The sequence below is a fragment of the Phaethon aethereus genome, assembly GCF_964289735.1.
Source record: "Phaethon aethereus genome assembly, chromosome: 6".
Taxonomy (NCBI): domain Eukaryota; kingdom Metazoa; phylum Chordata; class Aves; order Phaethontiformes; family Phaethontidae; genus Phaethon; species Phaethon aethereus.
Window position 1 is genome coordinate 43492486 of NC_138580.1, and position 26548 is coordinate 43519033.

At 44.7% G+C, this 26548-nt stretch overlaps 1 protein-coding gene across 1 annotated transcript; it reads right to left on the reverse strand.

Annotated features, from left to right (window-relative positions):
* Positions 1-429: 429 nt before the first annotated feature.
* On the reverse strand, positions 430-26482 carry MCM3AP (minichromosome maintenance complex component 3 associated protein; the record flags this gene model as incomplete). The annotated part of the gene is made up of 28 exons (XM_082001801.1): positions 430-960; positions 1453-1603; positions 2221-2427; positions 3458-3587; positions 4298-4555; positions 4698-5088; positions 6449-6546; positions 6918-7176; positions 7609-7762; positions 8186-8320; positions 8984-9052; positions 9359-9556; positions 10886-11038; positions 11552-11665; positions 12272-12403; positions 13349-13449; positions 15076-15266; positions 16009-16253; positions 17487-17647; positions 18209-18371; positions 19032-19300; positions 19520-19717; positions 20225-20364; positions 21340-21536; positions 22618-22765; positions 24590-24668; positions 25331-25554; positions 25648-26482. 28 exons carry the CDS (start codon positions 26480-26482, stop codon positions 802-804), a joined length of 5559 nt encoding a protein of 1852 aa, XP_081857927.1. The 3' UTR covers positions 430-801.
* Between the last annotated feature and the right edge of the window lie 66 nt (positions 26483-26548).

Genomic DNA, 26548 nt, shown 5'->3' on the forward strand with positions numbered 1-26548 from the left:
TTTAAGTAGTGGAGAATGCAGGTAATCTGTTCTTCAAAAAAAGGAAGATCGCTTCGCCATAGCTGTTTACTGAAGACTGAAGAAAATATCCTGCTTTCCAGCATGACACTTCATCTGTCAAATAAGCAACTCATCTGATTTTAATGCCATAAATAATCAATACAATAAAACTTGGGCCCACCAGCACAAAAAACCTTCTGGATTTGCATTGAGCATCATTAAGTATAGAATACAGCCAAGAGTCGCACCAACTCGAGATGATGGTGTTGACATTCCTGGGCAACAAAACAGCAACTTCAAATCACCCTGGTGCTGCTGCAAGGTAGCTTCTGCATGAAGCAAGCAAGTGCAGAGCTGGAACAACATTGCAGGGACTGCAACTATGGAGAGCAATTGCTCTGATGTTCCCAGAGGCCTCTGCTACCTTATAGTTTTCTCCTGGTAAAGCTATGTTTACCCACAATGAGAGCTGGTAGAGAGAGAAATCATGACTAAGTGTCAACTTAAGGCCTTCCAAGAAAAGCATTTCGCTCATCCCCATGCCTGTGAAGCAGAAAAGTAGGGAGGCCCGGACCAGTCAAAGCTCCACAGTGAGCCAAAGCAACACAGTGAGCCACGGCATGCCACCTCTGTGCAAGGCGGCCACACGAGAAGGGCCCAGGCCCCATGTCTGCTCTGTGTTCTTTTCCTGGGTGGACATCTGCTTTTTCTGGAACATGGCCCAGGAGCTTATCTGCTCCATCACCTGGATCTGGATTTCTTTACCAAGTCTCTTGGTCTGCATACGTATCTCGGCTGTACTCAAATATCCACCATGTCCACTAGAGCAGACAGGTGGAGCTCGGAGGCAACTTCACCTTCCTTGTTTGCTCTGAGGAGCCGTTGCAAGTGTTTCAGTCTGTCCGACAGCGTGGGGCTTAGCTCCTCCACCAAAAGCTTGCATCCCTCTTGACTCCCAACCTGGGCAGAAGGAGAAAGAAAAAAAAAAAAAAAAAGAAAAGTGATGAGTGAGAAAGAAGCATTACCCAGTACCAACAAGGAACGTCTCCACACACTGGCTGTTGCCCCACTTTTGAGAACAGCCACAGAGGTCAGCACTCCCCACCCAAGTAAGGTAAGGCAAAAATAGCATGTCCTGCTATTTCTGTCCCCAGCCTGCCTTTAACCAGGAGAAGCTGACCCACAACACTGATTCCCTGAATTAAAGTGCAGCACCACAATACTGTTATGATTGCTAGCAGCAGAAAGCATCAACACCTGTGAAGAACTCTTATTCCAGATCTGCAGAAAGCACTCCTCGCCCTGGAAAGACATTTTTCAATTCTTTATTTCCCAAGTCTACGCAACACTGCACACCAAGGGAATTCCCACTAAAGGTTTTGTAACTACAAGCAAGTTTGGCACCCGCACTCCTCAGAGCTACAGTTGATTCTCAGTACCACCCTTTCTTACCTCTTGAGCAGATGACGCTGGACTCTTCATCAATGGACAGGTGACAGTTGGGGTGGAGACCAGAGACTGGGGGAGGTAGAGAGGAAGACCTACGAAATCACTGAGGGGCTCGATGTCCTCAGCTAGACATTGGTGCAACTGCTCTTCAAACCTGGGCAGAAAGACCAAGAGCACCAGTCAGACTGCAGCCTGGCTTTGTTCTTGCAACCAGTGTGTTAACCAAAACTTTGGGTTCAGAAGTGTCTGCAAGAACTGATGTTCACAGTCATTTCCAACACCGTCTGATATACCCTACTGCTATGATGAAAATCCATCATAGAAGGTTGTGGTACAGTATGGAGCCACACAGACTGAAGACACCCAACTAATGGCAAAGGCAGCAAAGACAAGGAACATTTAGGCCAACCTCAAAAGCATTGCTACGGGCACCGAACTGACATCCCAAAGCTGACTTTATAGATACTTGTGATACTGCAGGACAGACAGACTACTGTACACACTGTACTGCTTTAGTTTTCGTGGCTTGATTGACCACAGACAGCTTCCAACTATTCCTCAGAGCTCCAAGTATTTCTACCATCCTGGACCGTTCCTGTGATGCAAGTAGGAGCTAGCACTGAAACAATGCACTTGAAGTGAGATGAAACGAGACAGTCTAGGCTGTTTCCTAGCACTGTTGGACTTCAGCTTTCCATTACTTACAAGTTACAAATTGTTTACAATCCTGGGCTAGAGCTGCAAGGAAAGGATGCTGCTCTGGGAACTTACCTCCTGCTTTCTATTTTCTCCAGTTGCAACTGCGCCAACAGACGCTCTGGGAGAAGCTCCTGGGCTGAGGCTGCGTCTGTGAATTCCTCTGCACTGGGAATGCTCTTTTCTTGACCTGGCAGCATGCTCATGCCAGAATCATATTGACTTGACATCATGGAGATGCTATAGGGTTTCTTAAAAGAGTTGGGAGATTTTACCCTTGACCTGAGGGGGAAGGAAAAAAACCCACAAAATAAAAACAAACAAAAGCACAGAAATTGGTATGAGCATCTTGATTTTTACCTACCAGCTGGAAGTTTGGAAATAGCAGGGAGTGAGAATTGATCATTTGGAGACATAATTCCTTGTGCCAGGGTCCAACATACCACCACTGTGCGTAGGATTTGAGAGGAACTAATCTGACAGGGGGCTGGGATTCACCCCAAAGAAAGGTATCTACCCAACGTCTCCTGCTGCACAGCAGAGCACCAGCTACGCTTCCAAAGGGGAGACTGGCTGCACTCTGAATAAGGCTAGGGAAGTTAGCTAGACTCTTGAGATCTCAAATACTTTAATGCCTCATGGCTCTAAGGCACCCTCCTCCCTCAACCTCTAGCATTTTCTCTTAGCAGTTCCCAATGTCTTCCCGCAAGTTGGGGACAAAGCCTCCTTTTGGACTCAAAATGCTGCAAAACTAACATGTAATTACCAAAGAGCCAATCTGCAAATCATCTAATTCATCTGTCAGGTCCTGGCAGCAACTGAACGTGGATGTAAGGAAGGGGCCACTATTAAATAAAGGGCACACTCACGATTCGTCCCTGTGTTATTTATCCCCAGTAATGATTTATCAATCCTGATTTATCCCCAACCTCACACTGTTTTTCCTCCATGCTAGAATACAAGTCCAATTCTAAAGCCTCAGTGTTTTCTTTGGCAAAGCCAATTTCTCCATTTATAATGCTTTAAGCACCCCCCAAGCAATCCATTTCTTTGAGAGCTGAGTAACCCTGCAGAAATAAAATCTACTTACTACCCAGTTTCAGCACACTCTTGTACATCATTTCAAGAGAACGTACACAAGCACGTTCTGGGAGGATGCCATATGCTGGTTTTCAGCATCGTGATGGCACTATATGTTCATGGTAGAGGCCTCGAGCAGCCTCCTTAGAGTTTACCAATCAACTTTGATGGCACAACGGACAGCTGAATGCTACTCCAACAGTAGTGCTGGCAGTGCCAGCAGCTGCCTCACCTCTCGTGGCCTTGCCGGATCTCCTCCTGTGTGTGCAGTCTGGCTTGTTCCCATGAAAACGGGAGAGTGAAGTTCTTTAAATGCTCCTTGAAGAAGTACACACGAATCTGACCATCTTCACTTACTGCTTCTGTAAATAAACCCAACGTTTAATATTAGAACAGATTTTCTCCTTCAGAAGAAAAGCTCAGTATTGAAAAGCCAACTTGAAGAAAAATTGCGTGTTCACTTTCAAGTAGTTTTAAGTTGTAATCTGCACGTAAAAAGGAGCCTTCTTGAACTGATTTACTGTTCAGATACCAGATTACTGGGAAAGACTGTAAAATGCTGCTTTAGCTTCATCTTAAAAATTCTAGTGCATCCAAGCTCAGTAGGTTAAGTAGTCATTGAAAGAGCCTCCCTATAGTTAAGACAAACAGGGCACCAAAAAAAACCCCCCACACTTGAAACTGAAAGCAAACAGAACCTGAGACATATTTCATTAGTCCATGGAAGTGCTCATTAACAGTGGCAGCCTGGCACCTCGGCTGACCTGAGCTTACATGACTTCTGAGGGACCAATTCTTGGCCTTTAGTTGAATGTAAAAAAACTTTCCTACTGGGAGAGGAGGGCTGAAAAGACTGACTATACAGAGATAAAATTTTTAGTCACAAGCTCAAGTCATAATCAACACTAAATACACACTCCAAGGAGAAGACAGATGTGCAGTAAGCACAGCAAGACCATAGCTCCCTCCCTGCTATGTATCACTCGCTGCCACACATAAAGGCACCACTATCAAGTTATTCCACACGGTTATGCAAGAAGTATCATCCATGTTGTAGGAGGACACATGATACCTGGAGCAATAGGCAGTTTGGGTGGTTTCCAGTCTCTCAGTTTATGATCAATGCAGACTGCCAAGATATCATCCCAAGGGATCTCATCAACAGAAGGTCCATCTTCATCAGAGTTCCCAGATGTCCTGTTTTTCCACTTCTGGTAAGTTTTGCTCAGCAGATTCTCCACTTGAGACTGGATCAGTGGTTGAGTGTGGGAAGAACTAGCAATCTGAGACACATACTGAAAAATCATGTGGCAAACAGGACGCCAAGGAGCTATGGAAAAAAAGAAAGTAAATTGCAAGAATGTGTGACAGAGCCAAACTACCCACCTTACAGGCTGATAGTTCAACACAGCACAGGCACATCAGAGAGGATGATGTGCCTCCAAGAGGATACCACAGCATGAAGTACATACCACCTAATGGAGGCAGATCTAGGTACGGGATCTGGAAGGACAGCACAGCCTTCTTCAGCCAGGCCAGGTGATCAGGCATGTTCCACTGCAGGTGGGGCAACAGCTTGTTACCCCCAGGCTCTGAAAACTCAGTAACAGGCCAAGACAAGTCACAAAGGTGCTCTGAGGATGCTGCATCTGAAAGAAACTGCAGCACACTGTTGTACAGCTCTATGATGACCCCAGGCTCCTGAGATGGCAGGCCAGCTAAGCGCCTCTCCTTCCAGTCATGGTAGAAGCGCTTGCCAAATTCACCATCAATCCCATCCTCAACATACTCTCGAAGGGTCTGGCTGCAGAGCTCAAGGGAGTCGGGGCACTGGGAAACCAGCCAGCCCACAGCTGCAGAGATCTACAATACACAAAACATGGGTGGTTGGAAACTGCTCCGCAGTGATCAGAACACAAAAGGATTCAATCCTGCAACCCGAAGTTTGACGTAACAGTATTCAAGATACTATGCAGCAAAATACAAACAAATCAGCTATCATCATCCCAGTATTCACAACAGTAATTCTCCAACCAGGTGGTCACAAACTAACTTCACACACAGCAGGCTCAGGAACAGACAGAAAGAGGCTGTTCACACCAGGTGCACCATGCAGTGGAATTCCCTGCTGCAGGAGACTGGGGATGCCAAAAATTTATCTGGGAGAAATTGGACAGATTCACAGAAATTAGCCTGGGGTGATGATATCCAGAGAAGTCATATCTGATCCTGGCAGTCCTTGAACTGCAAACAGATGCAAGCTGTGAGGGTTTGTGGGGGAGCATCACTCTGGGCTTGTCTTGTTCTCACCTTCTCTCTTAGGCACCTTCTTCAGACACCATGAGAAGGGAACATGGGGCTGGAGCTGCTTTTAGTCTAAGACAGCTTGGCCATTAGCATCTCCCACCTCTCCAACCCACTCTGCTACGATTCACACACAAAAAATTATTTTAGACATATAAGTATCATTTTCCGTCATGGATTTTTGATTAGTCTCCAAGCCACTATTGCCAAGCACACAGCAAACTGAGGGACAAGGGAAGAAGCTGGTGTCTGGAGGCTGTCAGGGAGAGATCCATACAATCCTTCTTCACATATGTGAGAAGATAGAGGCATCCCTCAGTCCCATTCACCCACATGGAATAATACTGGGTGATGCCACAGCAGCTAGAAGAGCTACAAAGGGTCCTTTGCATTTTAGGACTGGGAGCTTAAGGGTACAAAGGCTTACCCACCACTAGCACTTTTCTGTTAGGCAGCAACGGTACCGCTGCTAGTCAATACAGGTGGGACAGACAAGAATGGATTTATATAATCCACATATTTTGGTCTCGGCACAATTTTCAGTCTTATACAGATGAAACTATCTTCTATGTAGCAAATGCCACTGATCTCTAGTCAGTTAAAATAGAACAGTCCCGAATAATGGAAAAGTAGCAGAAGTATTTCATTTCAGAATAGTTATGGCTTATGTTGGAATCACTATTAACAAGCAAACACCCGACTCCAGCAAATTCAGATGTGTGGAAAAAAAAAGGACAAGACAGCTTTTTGAACCAAAATGATGTTACAGAAACTTCAGTGGAAAAAAATATCCCATTACACAACACTCAGTTGCAATTTAAGCTACTGAGAACATAATAATTCCTTATAAGGCATTAGTAATTGAGAGGTTAATGATTAAACGAGTCAAGCATCTCTTCATGTGAGTTGCTGTTCTTACCCTTCTGGTGCCTTGTAAGTCATTGATAGAACCTGGGAGCTCAACAATGGTGTAGTCTGAAATAAGCTGGGCTGAAATCAAGTCCTGCAGCATCAAACCTTAAAAATAAGAAAACCTAACATAAACACAGAGAAAGAACAAATGGCTATCTCCTACTCTCACCTAGTCTTACACTCTGCATACATTCACAGTATCACTTCTCTCCTCCATTCTCCCCTGCAGACTCTCAGGATCAAAGGAAAGTGTATAAAGGAAGACTGGAAGCCAAATGAAAGTTCATTTCTTTCCACATTGATCAGTTCTTATGGCCTCTGGATTTCTAGCAAAGCTCTGTAAAGTACTGTACTTCACAGTCTCTCCCTTTACTAGATGCTGTATTTGAGAGACTGGACTAGCTCCAACAGTTCTACATGAGGCAGCCCTCAACATTCACATCGGTTTTTTTCAAGGCACAGAAATAATTACATACCTTCTTCTACTTCTTTCTCTGTGGCCTCCTCTTCTGGACCAGGGACTAGAACCACCAGGGGAACTATTGGGTGGAAAGGTTTGGCCTGAACCAACTGTTTCAACTGCAGCAGTGCTGAAAGCCAATAAACATCATCTTCTGCAACATCTTCACTCCTAACTCGAGGGGGCAGGAGAAGAATGAGACCGCTGGTTCCAAGCAAGTCTTTTTGCATCTCAGCCATATCAAGCTCAGAGTCAGAGAGCGCACCATGTGCCACCTATACAAGTAACGAAGATGACAACAGTAATGTAGCTAAAGCTAAACAAAGCTATTTTCATACTGAAACCTGCAGTTTACTATCATTAGCATTTGGCTTTGACCTTTGTTACCAGGAACTCTACAAATCCTAAGACAACAAGCTGTTAGACAGACAAACATGGACGTGTCCAATAGATGCAGGTGAGCACAAGAGTACAAATTCAGTACCTGATCTGTGATGATCAATTCCTGATCAGGAATTGAGATGACTGAGGTTCTAAGTATTGCACTGTATTTAGGCAGGTATTTACTCAGTTGACTGGAAACAAGGAAAAAAATCCATCTATTTTCAGGCCTTTTCAACAACCCCATCCCTCCCGTTGTCATCTCCATCTATCTGGCAGGACACAGACACACACCTGTTCGGTATCATGAAATTGTTCTCACCTACCTTTATACACACACTGACTTTAATGCTTCTGCTCTCTTGCATGCCAGGAGAATTAAATAATGCCAGTGTTTGAATTCTTCCTTCCGTATGTGACGCATTTTTCATACAGATTTTGTCTCCCATAAATTTGGCTTTCAACCAATCCACCAGTACCCTAGTAAACAAGAAAGAGTGGGCTTTTGGGGTTTTTGTTTTAAAAAAATGGCATTTAGGGTTTTAGCACCAACACCTCTAAGACACCACAACCTATCATAACCCCAACCTTCATATAGCTTGGATTTTGCTAAATAGTTATTAAATGTCCTAAAATTCTCTACGCTGCTACATATCTCAAGGTTTTCTCTTCTCAGTATAAGCAAAAGGAATTCAATGTACAACGTCAGGAGAAGATGCAGACCACCACAATACATTCCAGCTATATTCTTTAGAGTGCTCTGGAGAAAAAAAAAAAACAAACAACACAAACCTGGAAATTTCACATGGTATGAGAGAAACATACATCAAAGACTGTATACTACTACTCTTCTATTTGACTGCCCCACATGAGAAAGGAACCTAGCAATCAACTCTTCCTTACCTGTTGGGATCATCCTCCACATATTCATCATCATTTGGCAAAACCAACAGCACCTTCCAAAAAACCTGTTCTTGTTGAACTGGAGTATGTTCAGTGATTAATGAGACAAGATCCAGGGGAGTCCAAGCTAAATCACTTAAAGAGAGACAGAAGCTGGTGAAATGAACACCCTAGTGCTCATTCCTACCTAGCAAATGTTTTCCTTGCTTTGAACAAGTTACAATACTGTAAGTAGCTCCTGTCCAGTTCAAACAGTCCAAAATTAGAGCTAATTCTTTAGATCTGTTGCCCATCTATTTCACCACAGATCAGATACCTCCAAGAACGGCAGCGGCCAAATCCCTTACATCAGCCTTACTTTGAGGATTGTGGGACCATATGCGTATTGCTTCACTTCCACACAGGCCATTAGAGTACACGATGACAAGCCATGAGAAGGCAGACCTCCTGCTTCACTTTAAACATCTAGATCAATCCCTTGGTGCCACAAGCCAGGTCGGTAACAGCTCATTTACTCCTTTTCCCCCTAGACCCTATCCCAGGCCCCATCCCACCCAGGTACAAAAAAACCCCCATAATATCTATCAGATCCTTAAAGTTACACCCATGGCAATAGGATCAGATGGCCTAACACTTTCATGAATTTATCTTCCAGTTTCCCTTATCTCGAAAATACTCCCAGGAGGCTGCAAGTGGACACTGAAGTATGATTTGCCATTCCTTACTGACATTTTCAAGATCTCTGCCATTTCTGTTAGTTTGCTTAGAAAAAACCACAAGGATCAAACACCAACATACCTTAACAATTGCTGGTAGAAGTGCTGAACTTTAATTTCATGCACTGTCTTGTTTCTCAGCCAATTCAATCTGGAAACAAAGATTCTTGGTTGTAATTTTTGGTATTAAACAGGTACTTTAACCAAATTTAGGAAACACTAAGACATGAGAAGTACTGCAGACACTTTAGAAAGTTGCCATTAATAGAAGAAGGATTTATTTGGATTTTCAGTCTTTGTCATGGCATTTGTGCAGAATGGGTCTTTTTGGGAGTATTTAAGAACAAACAATTTTGCAAAACCATTAACATTTGCAATGGTAGCAGAGCGCTACTTTGTAACTTACCTTCCAAAAATCAACCAGATTGCCAAGTACTGTGGCTAGAAGTATCCTTACCTCGTGCAAGAGATTCCCAGCTTTCCTCCATTCCCCAGGTTTACAATTCTCTTGCACAAGTTCTCCATTGCTATGGGCCACTCCGCACTGGGGGACAGTGCTTTCAGTTTATTTTTCGGATCTGCACAACAAGGAGCAGCTGGAAATGCCCTCATTTGACGTTTCAACTTAGTTCGAGCTGCCACTGCCTCCCTCCACCTTTGGAAGAGATTATATAAATAGGTCACATTAATAAACTCTTCTGCAGACTAAACAGGTTGCTCTTCAGATGGACTGGGCTCTCAACACCCCCCCACGTCAGTTTGCCCAGGGGCCAGCGCAAGGCGCTGCACACGGGTGGTGCAGCAGGCTCAGGCTGTATTGCTGCAGTCAAGAGCTCTCAAACAGAGCACGCACGGGTTGAAACCTGCCAGCTGCACACATGCAGCATCCAAAAGGGATAGCCTGGTGTGCTGCTCAAAAAAACCCAACAGCAGACAGCTTTCTGCTCAGCAAGCTGCACTCGCTCTCAGTGGCCAGACAGGTGACAAGAGGGAAGCAGGATTGTCCCTCTTCTGTCTCATCACTTGCTCAGCTGTCCTAGCTGTGCTCCCCAGGCAAGAGTTTAAGCAGTTTTCCTTCACTGTTTTCAGCGTGTTTATTCCAAGCACAGAGAGGTTTTTACAATGATCTGTTACAAAGCTTCTCTGGTATCTCGAGCCCTTGCTGAAAATACTTTTGCAACATCTACTGTGGTAAGAAAGGTGTGCCTCTTTTTCTTGTTCTAAGGAACATTTAAAAAGGTAAATTCACCAACAAGGAGAGAATATATAATAAAACCTTTATTGTTGGATGCTAGTCTATTTTTCTATGACCGAACGATTCAAAACATGTACCACCCAACAGTTTTATAAACACAAAAATTTATGAATTGAACTATTTTATTGTGTTTCCTCAGGTATTTTCAGGGCTTATAAAATGCATTCAAGTTTTCTTGACTGGTACATTTGTTTCACTTATCTTTAGGCTCCTCCTTAACCTTCCCTATCACACTGAAGGTAATTTACACACACCCTGAAGAGACACATGAGCTCAGTGTTAGGACAGAGGGAACTCTGCAAGGGAAGGTGCTCCACAGTAAAGAGACTAGCCTGCTGCTTCCTCTTTATCAGCAAGAAATGCATCTCTGGCTTGGAGCACCACAACAGTCACTGAACACTTAGCACACATCCAGAAAAACAAACATCCAACAAGAAGAAATTATTACAAGTTTCTAAATAGAATAAAGCTGAAATCGCCTACCAGGCTCATTACCTGACCCTAATGAGGTGTGCTCTCCTCCCCACATATGGCTGAGTGACTTATTACAGCATTACTCAGCATATAGCTGAGTAACTGAACTTACGGTAATAAGACCATAAGTCTACTCTTACAGTTGAGACAAGATGACAGCAAAAAGACACAACCAGATAGCTGTAGTTCAAACTATTGACCACTCTGTGCCAACACTCCCAAGAAAAGCAGTTGTGTCACAGGGTGGCAACTCACCGTTGCAAGTACTTGCAGAAACACTGGAGCTCCTGAAGGGTTTCCTTAGAAATCTGGAAAATCTCGTCCTCCAGAAAAAGGTCCATGACATGACCACAGACTTCTTCTGAACACCGGGCAATACGGGCTTGCCGGTCTCTTTCTAAGGCACATCTAGTTCAAAATGAAACAAACCAAGACCTCCAAGTGAGGTGGAGACTGCAGTAAATGCCAATACAATTAGCTGAGGTGCAAGGAGGAAAGACCATCACATTTAGCAAAGGGGAGGGATTTTCCACACATCTACTCTATAGGCCTTCTAAATAAGACCTGTAATCAATCAGAAGTCATTCAAGTTTTACCCTGATCATGGGTTTCCAAAGAAGGGTCTACAAGAGAGCCCACAGCTGAGCTGTAAGGGAGTCAGAAGAAAAATAAGCACACAGGGCAGTCTTGTCCTAGACAAAATCTCTCTTCCCTCCACCCTGGAGGACCACTACTGCCTGACACAGTGCAACTGCAAACTGGCAGCCCGCTGTATGATCAAATACACTTTCCCCCTCTTAAGTAGCTTATTGAAGATGATCTCAGAGAAGGCCAAGCAAGAAGCCCACCACTCCCTGACAAATTCCTACCCTTCGGAAAGCATCCTACAGCAAAGTATAGCATACAGTATGTTGTACGTACTTTAACTCATTGGTTGAAGCTTCTTGAACACTCTCCTTTATTACTTCTTCCGTTAATTCCATAGCCACCAACTGGCTCAACTGCTTTATTAACTGTTCTCTTTCCTGCCTTTGCCTGGAAGGACAGAGAAGATTTACACAAGTAGCAAGACAAGAGCGGCAAGGTTTACACAAATGATGAGATTTACACTGGCACATCTGCCACCCAGTTACACAAAATCTACAGGCAGTGTCAGACAGTTAATTTGGCTAAAATTGAGTTCTCATTAGCTCATTTCTCTCTCTGATCAGCTTTGCATGGAGCCAGGTTTCTCTCAAAAATACAGCTAACAATATGGTTATTTTATTCTTACCCCAGTAAGCTATAAACAAGTAGCTTGCTCAGAAGGAAAAATTCCTGCATACAGCAGGACCAGGATGCATCTCCCTCTCTGGAAGCTCTTGGGAATAGAAGTTCCCAAAATTCCAACCCACCATTTTCATAGTGACTCTGTGAGGTCACCAAAATACTAACTACCAGATCGTCTGAGAACGCAGAAGGGACAGCCTGTCTGCATGATCCCAGGGCAGTTCAAGGCGAGACAAACTGAGTGCTGTGGGCATGGCAGAAAGATGCAGGGCCTGGGCACACATGCAAGGACTCAGGTTGGCACCGGCTGTCGTTACATTGCCTAAGGGCGTATACAGCCCACCATGCCCCACAGCAAAAGCAGTGACTCACCTCTCTTCCTCCACTCTGCGCCTTTCCTCTTTGACACGCTCCCTTTCCGTGCTAAGCACACTTCCAGCCACTTGTCTGAGGATCTCCCCCATCACTTCAGCCACGAGGTCCTCCACAGTGGTCTCCGAGATGCTGTGCAGAAAGAGCAATGCTCTTTGCAAAGCCAGAAAGTTTTCATTCAAAGCCCTATGTCTGTACATTTCTCAAGCACACCCTTGCTCTGTTGTGGAGGGCTGACTCTGGCCACCAGCCAAGCACCCGCACTGCTACAGGCTCACTCCCCTCCCCACATTGGGACAGGAAAGAAAATAGGAAGAACAAAAGCAAGAAAACTCATGGATGGAGATAAAGACACTGTAATAAATGAAGGGGAAAAACCACCACAGCCACACCCCAACCAAGCAAAGCAAAGGCAGTCAGCCACCACCTCCCACAGGCAGGCCAATGACCAGCCAGCCTCCAATCAATGGCCACCCTGGACACCAGAAAACCCAACCTTCTTCCTCCTCTAACCCATTTCTATTGCTGACCATGACATCACATGGTATGGACTTTGATCAGCTGTGTCCCCTCCCAGCTTCTGGCACACCCCCAGCCTACTCACAGGAATGCAGAGTGGGAAGGCCTTGATCCTGTGCTGTTCAGCAATAACCGAAAACATTGGTGCATTAATAATGCTGTTTTGGTCACAAACCCACATCTACGACTACCAACGACCTTGGAGAGGAAGCGTTGTTAGAAGCAGAGAAGCAGCCAGATCTGGACTTACTCCTCTTGTCCCCCTTTAGGCACCTTCCCTTCCACAACACACATTTCTTGTGGCAGTGGTGAGAGTGTCATGCAAGGCAAAGTTTACAGAGGTTTGCAGTTAGCCTTCCACTAGGCTAGCTGGTGCACAACGGAGAGGTGGCGGACATCTGAAGAAAGGTCTGATTTTCCCTCAACTGTACCAGTAAGACTAATCTCCACTATAGACCTTGCCTAGCTTACTTTTACAGTCTTCACACATATTGCCGCTATGGCAAACTGCAGCTTTGATGACAGACTCCAGGAGTACCAGCAATAAATGCTCTTTACCAGATGGCGGCAGCCACGTAAGCCACTCCTGCTCTGCCAATGTCTCTGCACTCTCCTTTCAGGACGTCGTACACAAGCCCATCCACCACTTCGGCAATGTCCTGTAACACAGCAGAGGAAGCAGTTGAAGCAAGATGCGGTCCTGCTCAGGATGGCCTGGATGCACATACGAATGCGGGGAGCTCAAGGCCTTTCAGTTTTCTTTAACTGACTGTAATTTGCAACATCACCTGTATTTCTACTTACAAACTAAGCCAACAATCCAACACAACAGCCTAAAAATTTTAGGCTATCTAAAAGGTTAACAACAGCCCAGAATCAAAAACAGTTTTCTGCATTAAATATGGACAAGGCAAGTTGGGAAATAATAGCTAAGAAAAATGAATTTTGAGAGGGATTCCTACTTTCGTACTAGAGTTGCTATTGTTCTACAAGTACTAGCTGATCTAATTCCAAATGACCAGGGCGAAGCTTCGCTGAAATGTAGCCATATTTAGGTAGAATATGTCAACTCTACTTCACAGAGCAATGAGACACTCTGAGATGTCTTCGGCATTAGTACACATCTAAACGTGTGTGGGATGGAGAAAGAGGGGAAAAAGCACAGATACACAGGGTATACATTCAAGACCCAAAGTTAGTAGTCACATATCCACAATAAGAAACTTTGTCATGTCTGTTTTGGTTTAGCTGGACCAAACGTAAGCATTTGCTCTATCCCCCAAAACCCCCTCTCATCCAAGAAAGGGAAATTGGGGAAAAAGGAAACTCCTGCGTTCAAATAGAAACAGATTTAATAGAACAATAAAACTAATATCAATACTAAAGCCATATAAAATACACAGAGTTATACTCAGCCCAGATAGTGGTCACGAGCTGCACGCTCCCAGCAGTGAATGCTGGCTGGTGGACACTGCGAGCAGCACAGCTCCAGTGCAAGGACAGCAGCCTTGGGAGCAGAGCGACGGGCGAGACCCTCCAGGGACGGCAGCCATTGAGGGAGAGAGAGACTCCTAGCAGACTCCCCAGTTTATAGTGACTGTGATGTTTATGGTATGGAACACTTCTGTTGGCCAGCATGGGTCAGCTGCCTTGGCCTCTGTTCCTCCCAGTTTTAGCACCTGGCCGTCTCAAGACTGCTGCTAGAGACCTTGATCCCTATGGAAACCCGCATACCATGGCTGGCCATGAACTAAAACGGAGTGTCTTATCAACTTTGTTGTCACAGTAATGGGTGCTGCAGTCCTCTCAGAAATGCAGCTTTCCTGAGCAGAAAACTGATTTTATGATTCTATCCCAGCAAAACCAGGACATGTCTTATTTGAAACACATGCCGTTAAGGAACAGTTCATTATTATTCACTAAAGCAAAAGTTCACCTACTCAGTCAAGATAATCACTTTCTACTGTCACTTTCTGACTCTATCTTTAGAGGTTTCTCAAATAAATGCTAATCAGACAGGACTGTTTTTCCTATGAAGGAGTCTAAGCAAGCACTACATTTTCAGGCCTGCATCTGAAATTATTCAAGATTTTCTTTTTTCAGAACAGTTCAAGGAAACAACTTCTCAAAGTATCCACAGCACTGAAGCAGGGAGTGTTTCCTTTTGGCTCTACATAACACATGCAGATTCTGGAGAACGAAAACAACCTAAACAACTCAGTTACCTTTTATTATATTTCACATATCTTTCCTAAATATTTCATGATGGTTTTAAATTTCCTTACTGTGTCTGTGTAGACAGGCTGAGGCTTTGAAGGGAGAGGCTCGGGCTGTCCAGCAGGCTGGGACATTGGCTGTGCAGGAGGCAGCATTGGCACAAGCTGACGAGGTAACAACGAGGGCAGAAGGTGAGCTGGGGGCTGGACTCTTACTGCTGCTGCATCTAAATCCACACCTTTGCTTTCCACTCTTCCTTCTTGGGAGACAGGAAAAGAAAAATGAAGGAAACCAGGTCAGTCACAAATAGAAGCAAAACTACTTTTATCTTCAAAAGCTAGCTTGTCTGATAAATCTCATCAGGTCATAAAACAAGTCCATTACTGAAGCTTGCTGCCTTTAAGTTAAGCATAAAATATATAATAGAGACTAAACTGTATTTATGAATATTTTATACAAAACATTCAAAAATTTCATTGCACATTACCTCCAAAACCAAGTACATTCACTTCCAGCAAACCAACTGTTTTAAGTAAAGTACACCTAGCACTTACACACACCTCTTGAATAAATGCAAAACACCTGTACTTTCAAAAAGGAAGAAAAAGCATACATTCAGCCAACTTTAAAGACAACATAATTATACATACAGTAGGAAGAAAGAGTTGCAATACAAAATCTGCAAACTGAAAAGTGAAGTTGGCTGTCTGAAGTAGGTGAAATATAACTAGATATTTGGCTATGTTGGCAAAATTGCACTCATTTCCATTAGTACATTTCCCGTATTAGGAAAATATATTCTATTAATCACAAAGTTTCTGAGCTTTTACAGATACATATGTACATTTAAACCAAAACATGCTTTCATTACACTCTAATTTCCCTACAATTTCATCCTATATGAGCCAAAAACAGCTCTTGGAGTACTTTTATTCTACAAAGCAGAAACTGACCCATCAGGAAGTCCCTGAGTTGCATCTAAAATGCCTGTTTGCTCTTACCTGTGGCCTCCATACTGGATTTTTGGCTACTGCTAGCTTGATCCACAGAGGTGCTTCCACCAGTATACTTGTTTTGTCCATTGAAGCTGGACACAGGCATGTGGTGAGGCACTGAGGGCAACGGCCCACCGTTTACAACTTCCCCAACGGAGACATTTAGCTTCTGGCTGACAAACATTGATTTATGTGGTTTGGGTAATCCATCTGGCTCCAAGAAAGCTGAGCGATTCAGTTCCACATAAGCACTGGGGAAAAATAAAAACCAGGAGTACATCCTCATAGCTCCAGTAACCTACAGGTTTTCAACTGGACAGCTTAGCACAGCAAAGCGAGACAGGCACTGGGCACTCGGGGTTACTCCCTGTAGCCCGGATCTCAATATTTGGCTGGAACTAGAGCAGGGAAGGCAGAGAGCACTGTCCTCATGGCTATCCTGCCAGGACAGAGTACAAGCTGCACTAACATTTCTGGGAACCTCACGGACTATTTTGTCTCTTTCGCCTTTTAACCTTTATCCACCTGTGTATATTATTCATGAACATTTTACCTAGACTACATCCCACATGATAGGTGCCAAGACTACCTACAGGAGTCATTTTAAAAAGCTGACATCGTCTTCCAATCTTGGCACCTTTAGTCTGGCTAATTTATTATCTCATAACAGAATTTTAATAGGAAATAGAACACTAACTGTCATGCTCAAGTTCTTTGCCTTCTCCAGGCTCTTGAGACTGCAAGTCTGTACGAACACACCTTACAATGTATGTATTTCCATGGCAGACACTCTTACCTGCAAACTGTTGGCCTCCAACATCCTCTAAAAACTGGTTTGCACCGTTCAGCTTCATCCCGCCCCTATAGCCATCACCACAATGCCAGTTTCCTGAGAAGCTGTCCTGTACCCTCATTTCCTACAGAGCTGCAATTTAGTACAACTCAGCTGCAAGATAAGGGCCTAAAATATTTTATTCTCTACTGGGTTATCCACAACATCTCTTTCCAGGGAGAAAGTCCCTGGAGTCCAATGCAGACAGAGATCAATATCCAGTCTCTCCTTTGGGGGAAATGTTTCTCTGTTTTTTCACCACATTCCAGAAGGCTGACAGAATTTTGCATCCTTGAAATTCCTTGTCACCTTACCAAGCCAAGTTAAAAGAGATGTACAAGTGCAAAAAAAGCTACGGTGCGAAGTCACAGTAGTTACAGGGATATAAACCCCATTTCTTGAAGGTAAAATGCAAAATTAAAGAACTTTTCATAATTACAGCAATAAAAATAGAATAGAATATTAAAATCTGCACTCATCACTATCCTAGTGCTTTGCTCACAGAGCTCAGCCCCTACCCTTTGCCTGGTTTTTTTTTCCTTTTTCTGATTGCAAACTGCAAGAGCAGCCCATCCACATTACCCTTTCACCTAACATTGATCTAACCCCACTAGGCATCTGAAGGCACCGACATCCTTTTCCTTACACTTACCCATCAGATACACTCAGGCCATAATAACTTATAAAATCGGTTGCTTCCTCACAATCTTTGAACAGTAGCATGCGGACCAGGTGATCCAAGGGGAACACTGTACATCTTTGGGTGCTCACAGTGTAGGCAATATTGAGAGATTTGAGGGCATCTTTACGAATCTACGGAAAGATAAGAGGAAAAGAAAGAGGAAAACTTTACTAAGTTAAAGACCCCAAAACAGCTACGAGTGTACTATAAACATGAAAATCATGTTTAAAAGAAACCAGCACTCATCATCAAATACCCACACAAACAACCACACAGATTTAACTTTCTGTTTAAATTCCATGCACTTGCTTTCTAGTTGCTGCTCATTTTGAGCATATCCCTCTGTGATTCTTGTGCAGAAGAAAAGCTTGCAAGGGCTTCTGAGAGCGCAGGTTGATATTTCCTTTACAAAAGTCCCAGGCCCACTTCTCTGCTTCCCAGTGATTTTCAGGGGAAGTAATATGTATTTATACATAGTTATGGGAAAAAATGCTGAAAAGTGCATTTTATATCATGGCAGAAAACTCTTGGTAAGTTTTTTAAACGGTCCTGAAGAAGCATGAATGATATTATTAAGGCTAAGTATCTAACAAGTTTTCTGCTCTCTAAGATTTCCTCCCAACAGTCCCCTCACTGTTTTACTGATTAACACTTTAAAAAAAAAAAAAAAAATTCATCTGCCATGTTCTTACCTGGTTGAAATAACAATGTAAGAGACAGGCATTCAGATAGGAAGCTGCTTGCACTAACTTGAAAAACCTCACAAAGTTGTTGCTGTTTAATGCAGCAAAAGCTTGAACTGCAAATCTAACTTCAGGAGAGTTTCTAACCTCTGGATGAAACTGCTGTACTTCTCTGTGGAGACAAAAGACAGAAACAAACCTTTTGCTTCAGTATGAACAATTGTAACTCAAAACAGAATTAAAATTAGGAGCTTTAAGCAAGACATGCAACTCCTGTCCAAAACAAACAGCTGTGAATTAAATTTGCAGCATTATTTACTGATCATTACTCTTCTAATGACACTTGCATAACCAGCATGTTATTATTTATGTACATCACTCCAGCATCTAAGGAGGAAGGCAGTTAAGAGACTGACCAGAAAAACAAAGTATGACTCTGCCCACCAAACATTTTTTGCTTGGTCCTACTGCAGATAAAGCAGTGAAGCTTGGATACCACTTTGGGAAGAGAAAAAAAAAATAATTTCCTTGGTTGAGAACAGTGAAGATTTAATATTTTTGGTTGGTTGGTTGGTTTTTTACTACCTGCAGAGGCTCTAGTGAGTTACTCAAGGAGATAAAACAAAGCTTTTTCTTTTCTTAAAAAAAAGACGCCTTTTAAAATGACCCATTGAAAAATTCAAATAAAACATTACTACAGTATACCTTCTTTGGCAAAAAAAAAAATTGCAAATAAGGTCTTCACTTCCATTACAATTTGTCTGGACTTAATCCTAGTCTTAATTCTTCCCACTGGCAAATAGAAAAAACAAGTGATACCCTTTATTCCCACCTGAGAATATCACCCTTGTTGAGATTCAGCAAGACATTATAACCTCTGAACTCTGCTTCGCTCTTGCAGTAAATCCCCTTGTTAGCCAGGTCCTGATACATCTCCTTCAAGCTCTGCAGGCATTTAGTCATGTTCTCATTGTTGATTTTGGCATCAAAGGAGGACATGGGCTCTTCACACAAGTGATGAGCACAATGGATGTGAAAGCGAGTGCACTTCTCAATCAGAGACACCATCAACGGGTTGCAGAGATGTTGCTGGGTTATATCCTAAACCAGAATGATAAAGAAAGCATTGCATGTATTTTTCAACTACATTTGAAGGGTATAGTCACCTGGCACTACCTGTGGAAAACTCATTTCAACTGTGCTTTGAGTCACTTTGCAACTGAAAACGTTTGAATTCCTATCGCTTTTTGCTTCACTTTTTACAGCATTACGTGATCGTTTGCTTTCCATTGTCAAACAGCTCCATCCGCCAGTGCTTACCTTTCTTATTCCACGAGTTCGGTTCCAGACAAAGTCATACCATTCTCGGTAGTTTCCCTCTCCTTGATCCATAATGTTTGTCACTAAATAGTCCATGGTCATGCTCAACACCTCAGAGGGTCTCAATTCATGGGGCAAAGGTTCCTCCTGATCTGCTGAAGATCTGCTATATTCCTTGATTGCTGCTGCATGATCTACCTGCAAGATGGGGAGAAAAGAATCAAAAGTCCAAGGAGTATGTTCAACTGCTCAGGAGTATAAAGGCTTTCATCCCATCCATGCCTTGCCTTTAGTAAGGAACAGACTGTTAAAGGAGTTTCTCCACTGTTCACACTCACAGCCCACATCCACTCTGCTACAATAGCAAATATATTTTTTTTTCTTTTATGACAGGATCCTAGGTGTTGTCTTAGTCTCAAACCCATAACCTTCAAGACAGTGTATAGTGCTGCCCTATAGTTTTAGAACTATAGTTCTAAAAGCCTGTCTGTAGGTAAATAAAAGACATGAATTAGAGTGAAAACGCAATTCTTTAGCCTTCTTGTTTTACAACAGGTAATTGAAAGACATTAATGAAATGGCCTCCAGGATTTTTCCACCAGAATTTACCCTGTAATCAACTAAACAACACTGACAGCTTTACATAAGCAACAAGCAAACAGATGTCCTGGGAACAACAAACCCCTGTGTACAGAGGGCTCATACCTTGTCAGATCCTAGAAGCAATTCAAAGATACTGAGTTGGTTTCTTGTCTCCCGCATGTAACGCTCCTTTTCAGGACACATGTCTGGGCAAGTGCCAACAACAGTTTTTGCTTTGCCAAGATCGGTCCTTTTTATTCGAGCTAAAAAACATAAATGTAACTGAACAAACATTAAGCATTTACCAGTTTTGTTTTGATGACAAGCTATTACCCTGATGTGCCAACACAGCCCTAAGCATGCCAGACGCCTCAGCTGGAGTCTGTACATTGGTCAATGGATGGACATCAAGAAGTACATTGCTAGGGCAACACTTGACAAAAAAACGCTGGTAGGAAAAGGTCTCTAGAGATTCCCATCCTATGCCTACTCAGTGCAAGCTGTATCTGCACCCTGGCATGGTCAGAAATGCACAAGGATGAGGTTCCACCACTATGGGACCTGTCCCAGGGCTGCACTGCTCCTTTGGGGAAGTTTCTCCTACCATCCCACCTGGATATCCTGAGATCTGCTGGAAAACTGAAGCCTTTAAAAGATAGTCATAGTTTTGTGCCCATCCTGTTTTCTGTCCTAACTACGCACCAGCAATATCCCAATTCCATGTCAAGTGGCTGAGAAATCTGTTTGTTGATATTAAAAATAAGACCTTAAATTAAAAGTAGGGTCAGCTATGAAATGGCAAGAACAGGATGGAAGTTTGAGGTTTACAACCCAGCACTGGGTTGTAAACACAGGGGCATTTCCTGAAATAACAACCAGCCTTGTGATAGTTTTAATTTAGAGAAACACCACTGGGCTTTGTGTAGCTTTCTTTAAAGAGCGTGCAGAGATGCACATCTCCCTACATGGCCTCCTTCACAGAACGTGAACAGTCTGCTATGCACTTTTCAGAAGAAATATGTACATGCAGTAAGTAAAACAGATTTTTGCATGTTCTACAAGAAATTAACATCTACAGCAATCCCTCACAATAGAAGAGTATTTTACATACTGCTCCATATTAAACTGCCTCTTTAAAGCCTTTTCCATAATGTCACAACAGCTTTGGAACAGACACCAAACACTTATTTCTTTCCAGCAGAGAAACAGATGTTACATTCATTAACTTGTGTAACTACCTTGTCGCATGATTTTGTCCCTTTGGTCCAAAAGACGGTATCTTTCTTCGGATGTCTCGGCCACTAATCCTACCAGGTTACTAAGAGATGACAATGAAGCTCCCAAGGCCTCTGAGCTCTGCCCTTCAGAGCTAGAATCAAATAGATCTGCTTCAAACTGCAGCGCCTTTCGAAGACCAGGCTTCTTTGCTGGAGAACTAAAATTAGAAAATTTCTATTAATGATACACTGATGTACACCCCAGCCTTCATCAGTTCACTGTTCTTTAGGACATCAACATCTCTGTTTAGAAGAGTATTTTGTTCACAAGACGATGTATCAAATAAAAGAAGTATGTATCGACGTACTAAGATTCTAAAGGGCTAATGCTAGCACTGGGAGTTAATCTGGTTAAATCCTCAGCACTGCCTTGACAACAATGCCAAGCATCCTTGACTGTGGTGAAAGCCTCAACGTCTGTGCAACAGAAATGGTATTATTGAATCTGCCTTAGAGCAGACAGAACCAGCAGCATTTCTGCATCACTAAGGCACAGCAGTTTGCATTTTAAATAAGGAACTAGCCTGCTGTTTGGTGTGAAAAAAACCAAATGCTTTCTCTAGCAATGGAGATTATTAAGAGGTGTTAGAGCCCAGATAAAAAAGCTTGTAAAATCAAGGAACATTCACTCCTTCACAACATACTCTTAATTTTATAATTCTGTGATAACACATAGTGACTTTTGTCAAACTAGACGCACCATTAAGGTTCCACAGAAAGATGACAACCCTACCACTTCAGCAACTGACACAGAACATGAGGATTCCTGTACAAAGACCATTCACTTGAAGTGAGACAGGATGACGATCCAAACTCACCAGCTACTCTGAAAAGGGGATTCTCATTCCACAGAACTATAATTACTTACAAATGAAACTACTCACTTCAGAAGCTCATTTCATCATGCCCACAGAAGAGTGTGATTACTGCTCGGTCCCATTTTGGCTCTGCACCATTTCATTCAATTCCCTTATGCCTCACTATTGCAGGTGTTGTTACTCATGTTATGAACAAAATATTCAAAAGAAATACACAAACCAAAATAAAAGGCTTTAATAAACAGTTAGAAGTATCTTTCTAACAAAGCGTGAGAGCTGTGAGCTTGTAATTGAGCCAAACCAGAAGAGACAAGGGAAGTGCGCACCCTGATACGATCAGCATGTACCAAACAGCCACGTTCTTCATTTTCCTCCATCCACCCGGTTTCCTGCCAATGGATTCCCAGAGGAGCAGACCTACCTTTTACCAGGCATGACACTACTGGCAGAGGATCTTATTAACGGTTTTCGAAGAGGGGAATGCTGATAGTTTTGCTCTTCGCTGCTTTGCCTTCCTTCATCTTCAGCTGCTTTCTTCTCCTTGGATGAAAATTCTCTTTTTACAGGACCTGAAGTGACAAATAAACATGAAGTCAGATACTTGCCAAACAATTTAAGCAACAACTTCCTTCCCCCCTGGGGGTGGTGGTGAGCAGTTTATTTAAAAAACAATAGCAGCAAATAAGAGTCACAGTTTTGTACATGTATGCAAAACTTCGAAGACATCTTGCATAAGAGGCTGTGCTGAGTAAGTCTACCAATTGCTAGTCAGCTTCAGTGTCCTATAAAGAATAAGTAGTTTTAAATAAAATATCACTTAGTAATAACTGTAATTGTTTGGCACATCATTGGTAAATGAAGTCTGATCATCATCCAAATTTAAGTTCTCTCAGGTTTGGGATATAATCTGCAATTTATAACTTTCTACAGGATATGAAATCCATTTCACCTACGTAAAACATAATTCCCAGTTCTCCGGATGATGCATTTTAATTATTAATTGTACATACCCAACCTTAGCCTGTGGTTGACGTGCCTTCTCAACAGTTGTATCTACACCTTGCAGGAAGGAAGGATTTCCTCTCCCAGGAAGACATTTTCAGCCAGTTGGATTTCTTAAATTCTCTTAGATTAGTAATTTTATAACAGTGCTATTCACATTTCTATAGACTTTAACAGCACAATAAAATGACAGAAGTGAACAGCCACCCCTATAGCTGCTGCTTCAATATGCTAATTCAGGGGAAGACAACTCTGCAACTGTTCATTTTCTCTGAAAGCAGGTTTGCGGTTGGTCAAGGCTGTGGTGAGCCATTCATTTGCTGACAGCTGAAGTGTATCCCCAGGCTAGCATCTCAGGGGTAGACACGCAGCACTCATAAAGCTAAAGAAAGGGGAAGCACTTGACAATTCAGGTATTCGCCTAGGTGGTGAGCAGACAAAGTCCACATCTCCACTTGCCCTAATCCCAACCTGGAATCCAGGTTTCTCATTTCTAAGCTCAGTCCTCTGTAGCTTGTTCTCTTTTTTGTTCAAGCAGTGTGTAATTGTTGACACACAGAACAGCAACCTCAGCAACACAGATGCTCACTCCAGAGTAGTCCTTAACTCAGTTCTCAGGACACTTCCCTGAAAGCTCACATCCTTGCTCTGAAGCAGGCAGCAAGGCATCCTACTTCTAGAGAGGAGCACAAAGTTAACATCACCATATTCCTCTTGCGTGGCTGCATGAATGGTTTCCAAATTCTCTTGTAAAACTACACTGTCATTTCAAGTGTCTTCTCTTTCATATGGCTGAAAGAGCATTTTGGCTCAGATCAAGCAAAAAATGTTTTAGACAGCAGGAATTTAAGAAAGAAACTGCAATTCCCAACTGTGATCCGCAGATGCTCACTTAAAACTTCCTCTATACCAGAGGACAGTACTGCAGATGCTGGAAGTCTATACAGCTTACAAAAGCAACCAGGTAACCACAAGAGAAAAATTCTCCAAGGGCTATGACATCCCTTCTGTCACCCAGGACTCCCCAACCATAGGCTGTTAAAGGCTGAGAAATTATTCTGGAAGCAATTACATGCTTTATCCTGTTCTTTCCCCTCCTCTGCATAATCACTATTAGCCTTTGCCGCAGAGATAGCCAGGACTCCACATAAAATGCAGAACAACCATTTTTCTGCTTCTGTAAAGAATAACCTTCAATGCTCTCAGAAGCTCAGTGCACCAAACAGTCCAACCAGCAAAGTCAAAGACAACCATCATAGTCCTGGAGCTGTAACATTCCTCCTGCGCAGATCATCTTTGTATCATTCTCAGCAGGTTAGGAAACAAGAAGGGAGCAGATGTCAGGCCATTGATGTAACCACTCAGCATCATATCAGGAAACACAGACTTACTTGTTTTCTTCTTTTGCCAAAATGTTACTATGTCTTTGTGCAATTCTTTCGCCTTTTTTCTGGCAAGAGCTGCAGAGGCCTGAAAGAAAACCAAAGTAGAGTATGAAAACCTATTAGCATCACAACACCGAAACGTGGAGTTTTTGCCAGAAGAACATTTACCCACTTCCATAAAATTCTGGTTAATGCATTTTAGCTTCTCACTTGAGACCTACGTGCATCCAGCTGGACTGGTTTCCACAAAAACGGCTGCTCTTCTAAGAGCTACAGCAAGTTTAGCACACTTGAGATCAAAGGTGTGTTCTTTAAGCACAAAACAGGAAGAGGCCACAGAGCCTCTGAACTGACTCCTCAACACATCTCAGCGCTGACATAGTGGCAGTATTTCCAGCAAGCAGGTCACCCTGCAAGGATGGCACGAGCTCACCTTGCCCGTGGTGCTGCCATGCCTGACCAAGAACGCAGCAGCGTATGTAATTCAGGTTTGGACAGTGCAAGACAACAAACAAGGAAGATCGCCTCAGTTGGACGGATGCCAGCAGGACAGCTAACGCCGGCAGAGCTCCGGCACCTGCCTTAGGTGCAGCTCAGTACAATTCTATCCCTGCCTGCAACACAGTGCTCACGATACGAAGCCTTCCCTGGGGTGAAAGACATACTGCGTTACCGAACAGGGGTGCGGTTCTCACCCAAGCCCTCAGATTTAAGCCTGCTCTTGTGCCAGCTGCTTCTGACACGTACGTGATCAAAAAAGTGGAGAATGGCCATTTTTTTATTGCGCCTGGTCATGATCCGTCGGACTTTTACGAACTGGCCGAAGTGCTTCTCCAGCACCGTCCTGTCGTTGAGGTAATCGGGGACGTTCTTGCACTGGATGGCTGTCAGCTCGCCGGGCGACAGGCCCCCCAGCCCCTCCGCACTCTCGCCGCCCCGAGCCCGGCGGGCGGGGGTCGCGGGGACGCCATCTGTGAACAGAGGAGGCAGCCACCGCGGTAAGTGGGGTGACACCGGGCCGCCGGGGGCGTCCTGGCCCCCCCGCCCCGCCCCCCCCAGCCTACCTTCCCGGGGAGGCTCCCGCGCCTCGGCCGGCGGCGGCGGCAGATCCTCGGCGGGCCCCCGCTCGGCCTCGGTGGTGTCCCCGCGGTCGCGGTGCCCGCGGCCCTGGCTGCGCAACACCTCCTGCAGCGTGCGGCCGAACAGCGCGCCGCCGCGGGGTCGGCTCAGCAGCACCGCCCGCTTCTCCGGCGGCGCCGCCGCCGCCCGCCCGCCCGCCACCACAGCCGCCCGCCGCGGCGACCGCTCCCGCTCCTCCTTCCGCTTCAGGCCCTTGGGCGCCGGCTCCCCCGGCTCCTCGAAGAGCGGCCGCGGGCCCTTGTCCTCCGGGCGGCCCGTGGCTGCAGCGGGGCGCGAGAAGGAGAAGGGCCCTCCCGCCGCCGCCGGCGCCTCCGGGCCCGCCTCGGGCGCGAAGCCGAAGGGCGGCGAGAAGGTGAAGGCAGCAGGGGCGGCCGGGCCCTTCTCCGCCTCGCCGCCCGCCAGCGGCTTGAAGGCAGCAGCACTCTCGGGCGCCTTGAAGCGGAACTCGGGCGCCGCGAATGCCCCGCCGCCGCCGCCCCCGCCCGGCGCCTCGCCTGGCCCCGGGAAGCTGCCCAGGTTGGTGGGCGGCTTGAAGCTGAACGCCGCGTTGCCCGCCGTGGCCCCGCTGCCGCCCGCCACGGCGAAGGTCGGCGCCTGGCCTAGCCCATAGGGCGGCCCGAAGGCAGCGGTGGCGGGCCCGGGGGCAAAGGGGAGACCAGCGGCCGTGGTGCCGCCGCCCTGCCCGAAGACGGCGGCCTGCCCGAAGCGCAGCGGCGGCGGGAAGGTGGGCGGCCCGCGGAAAGGACCCCCGGCGTTCATGGCGGCCGCCGCGGCCTCTCCTCGGCGGGCGGGGGCGGTGTGCCGCCGGCGGGGCGGGGCATGGCG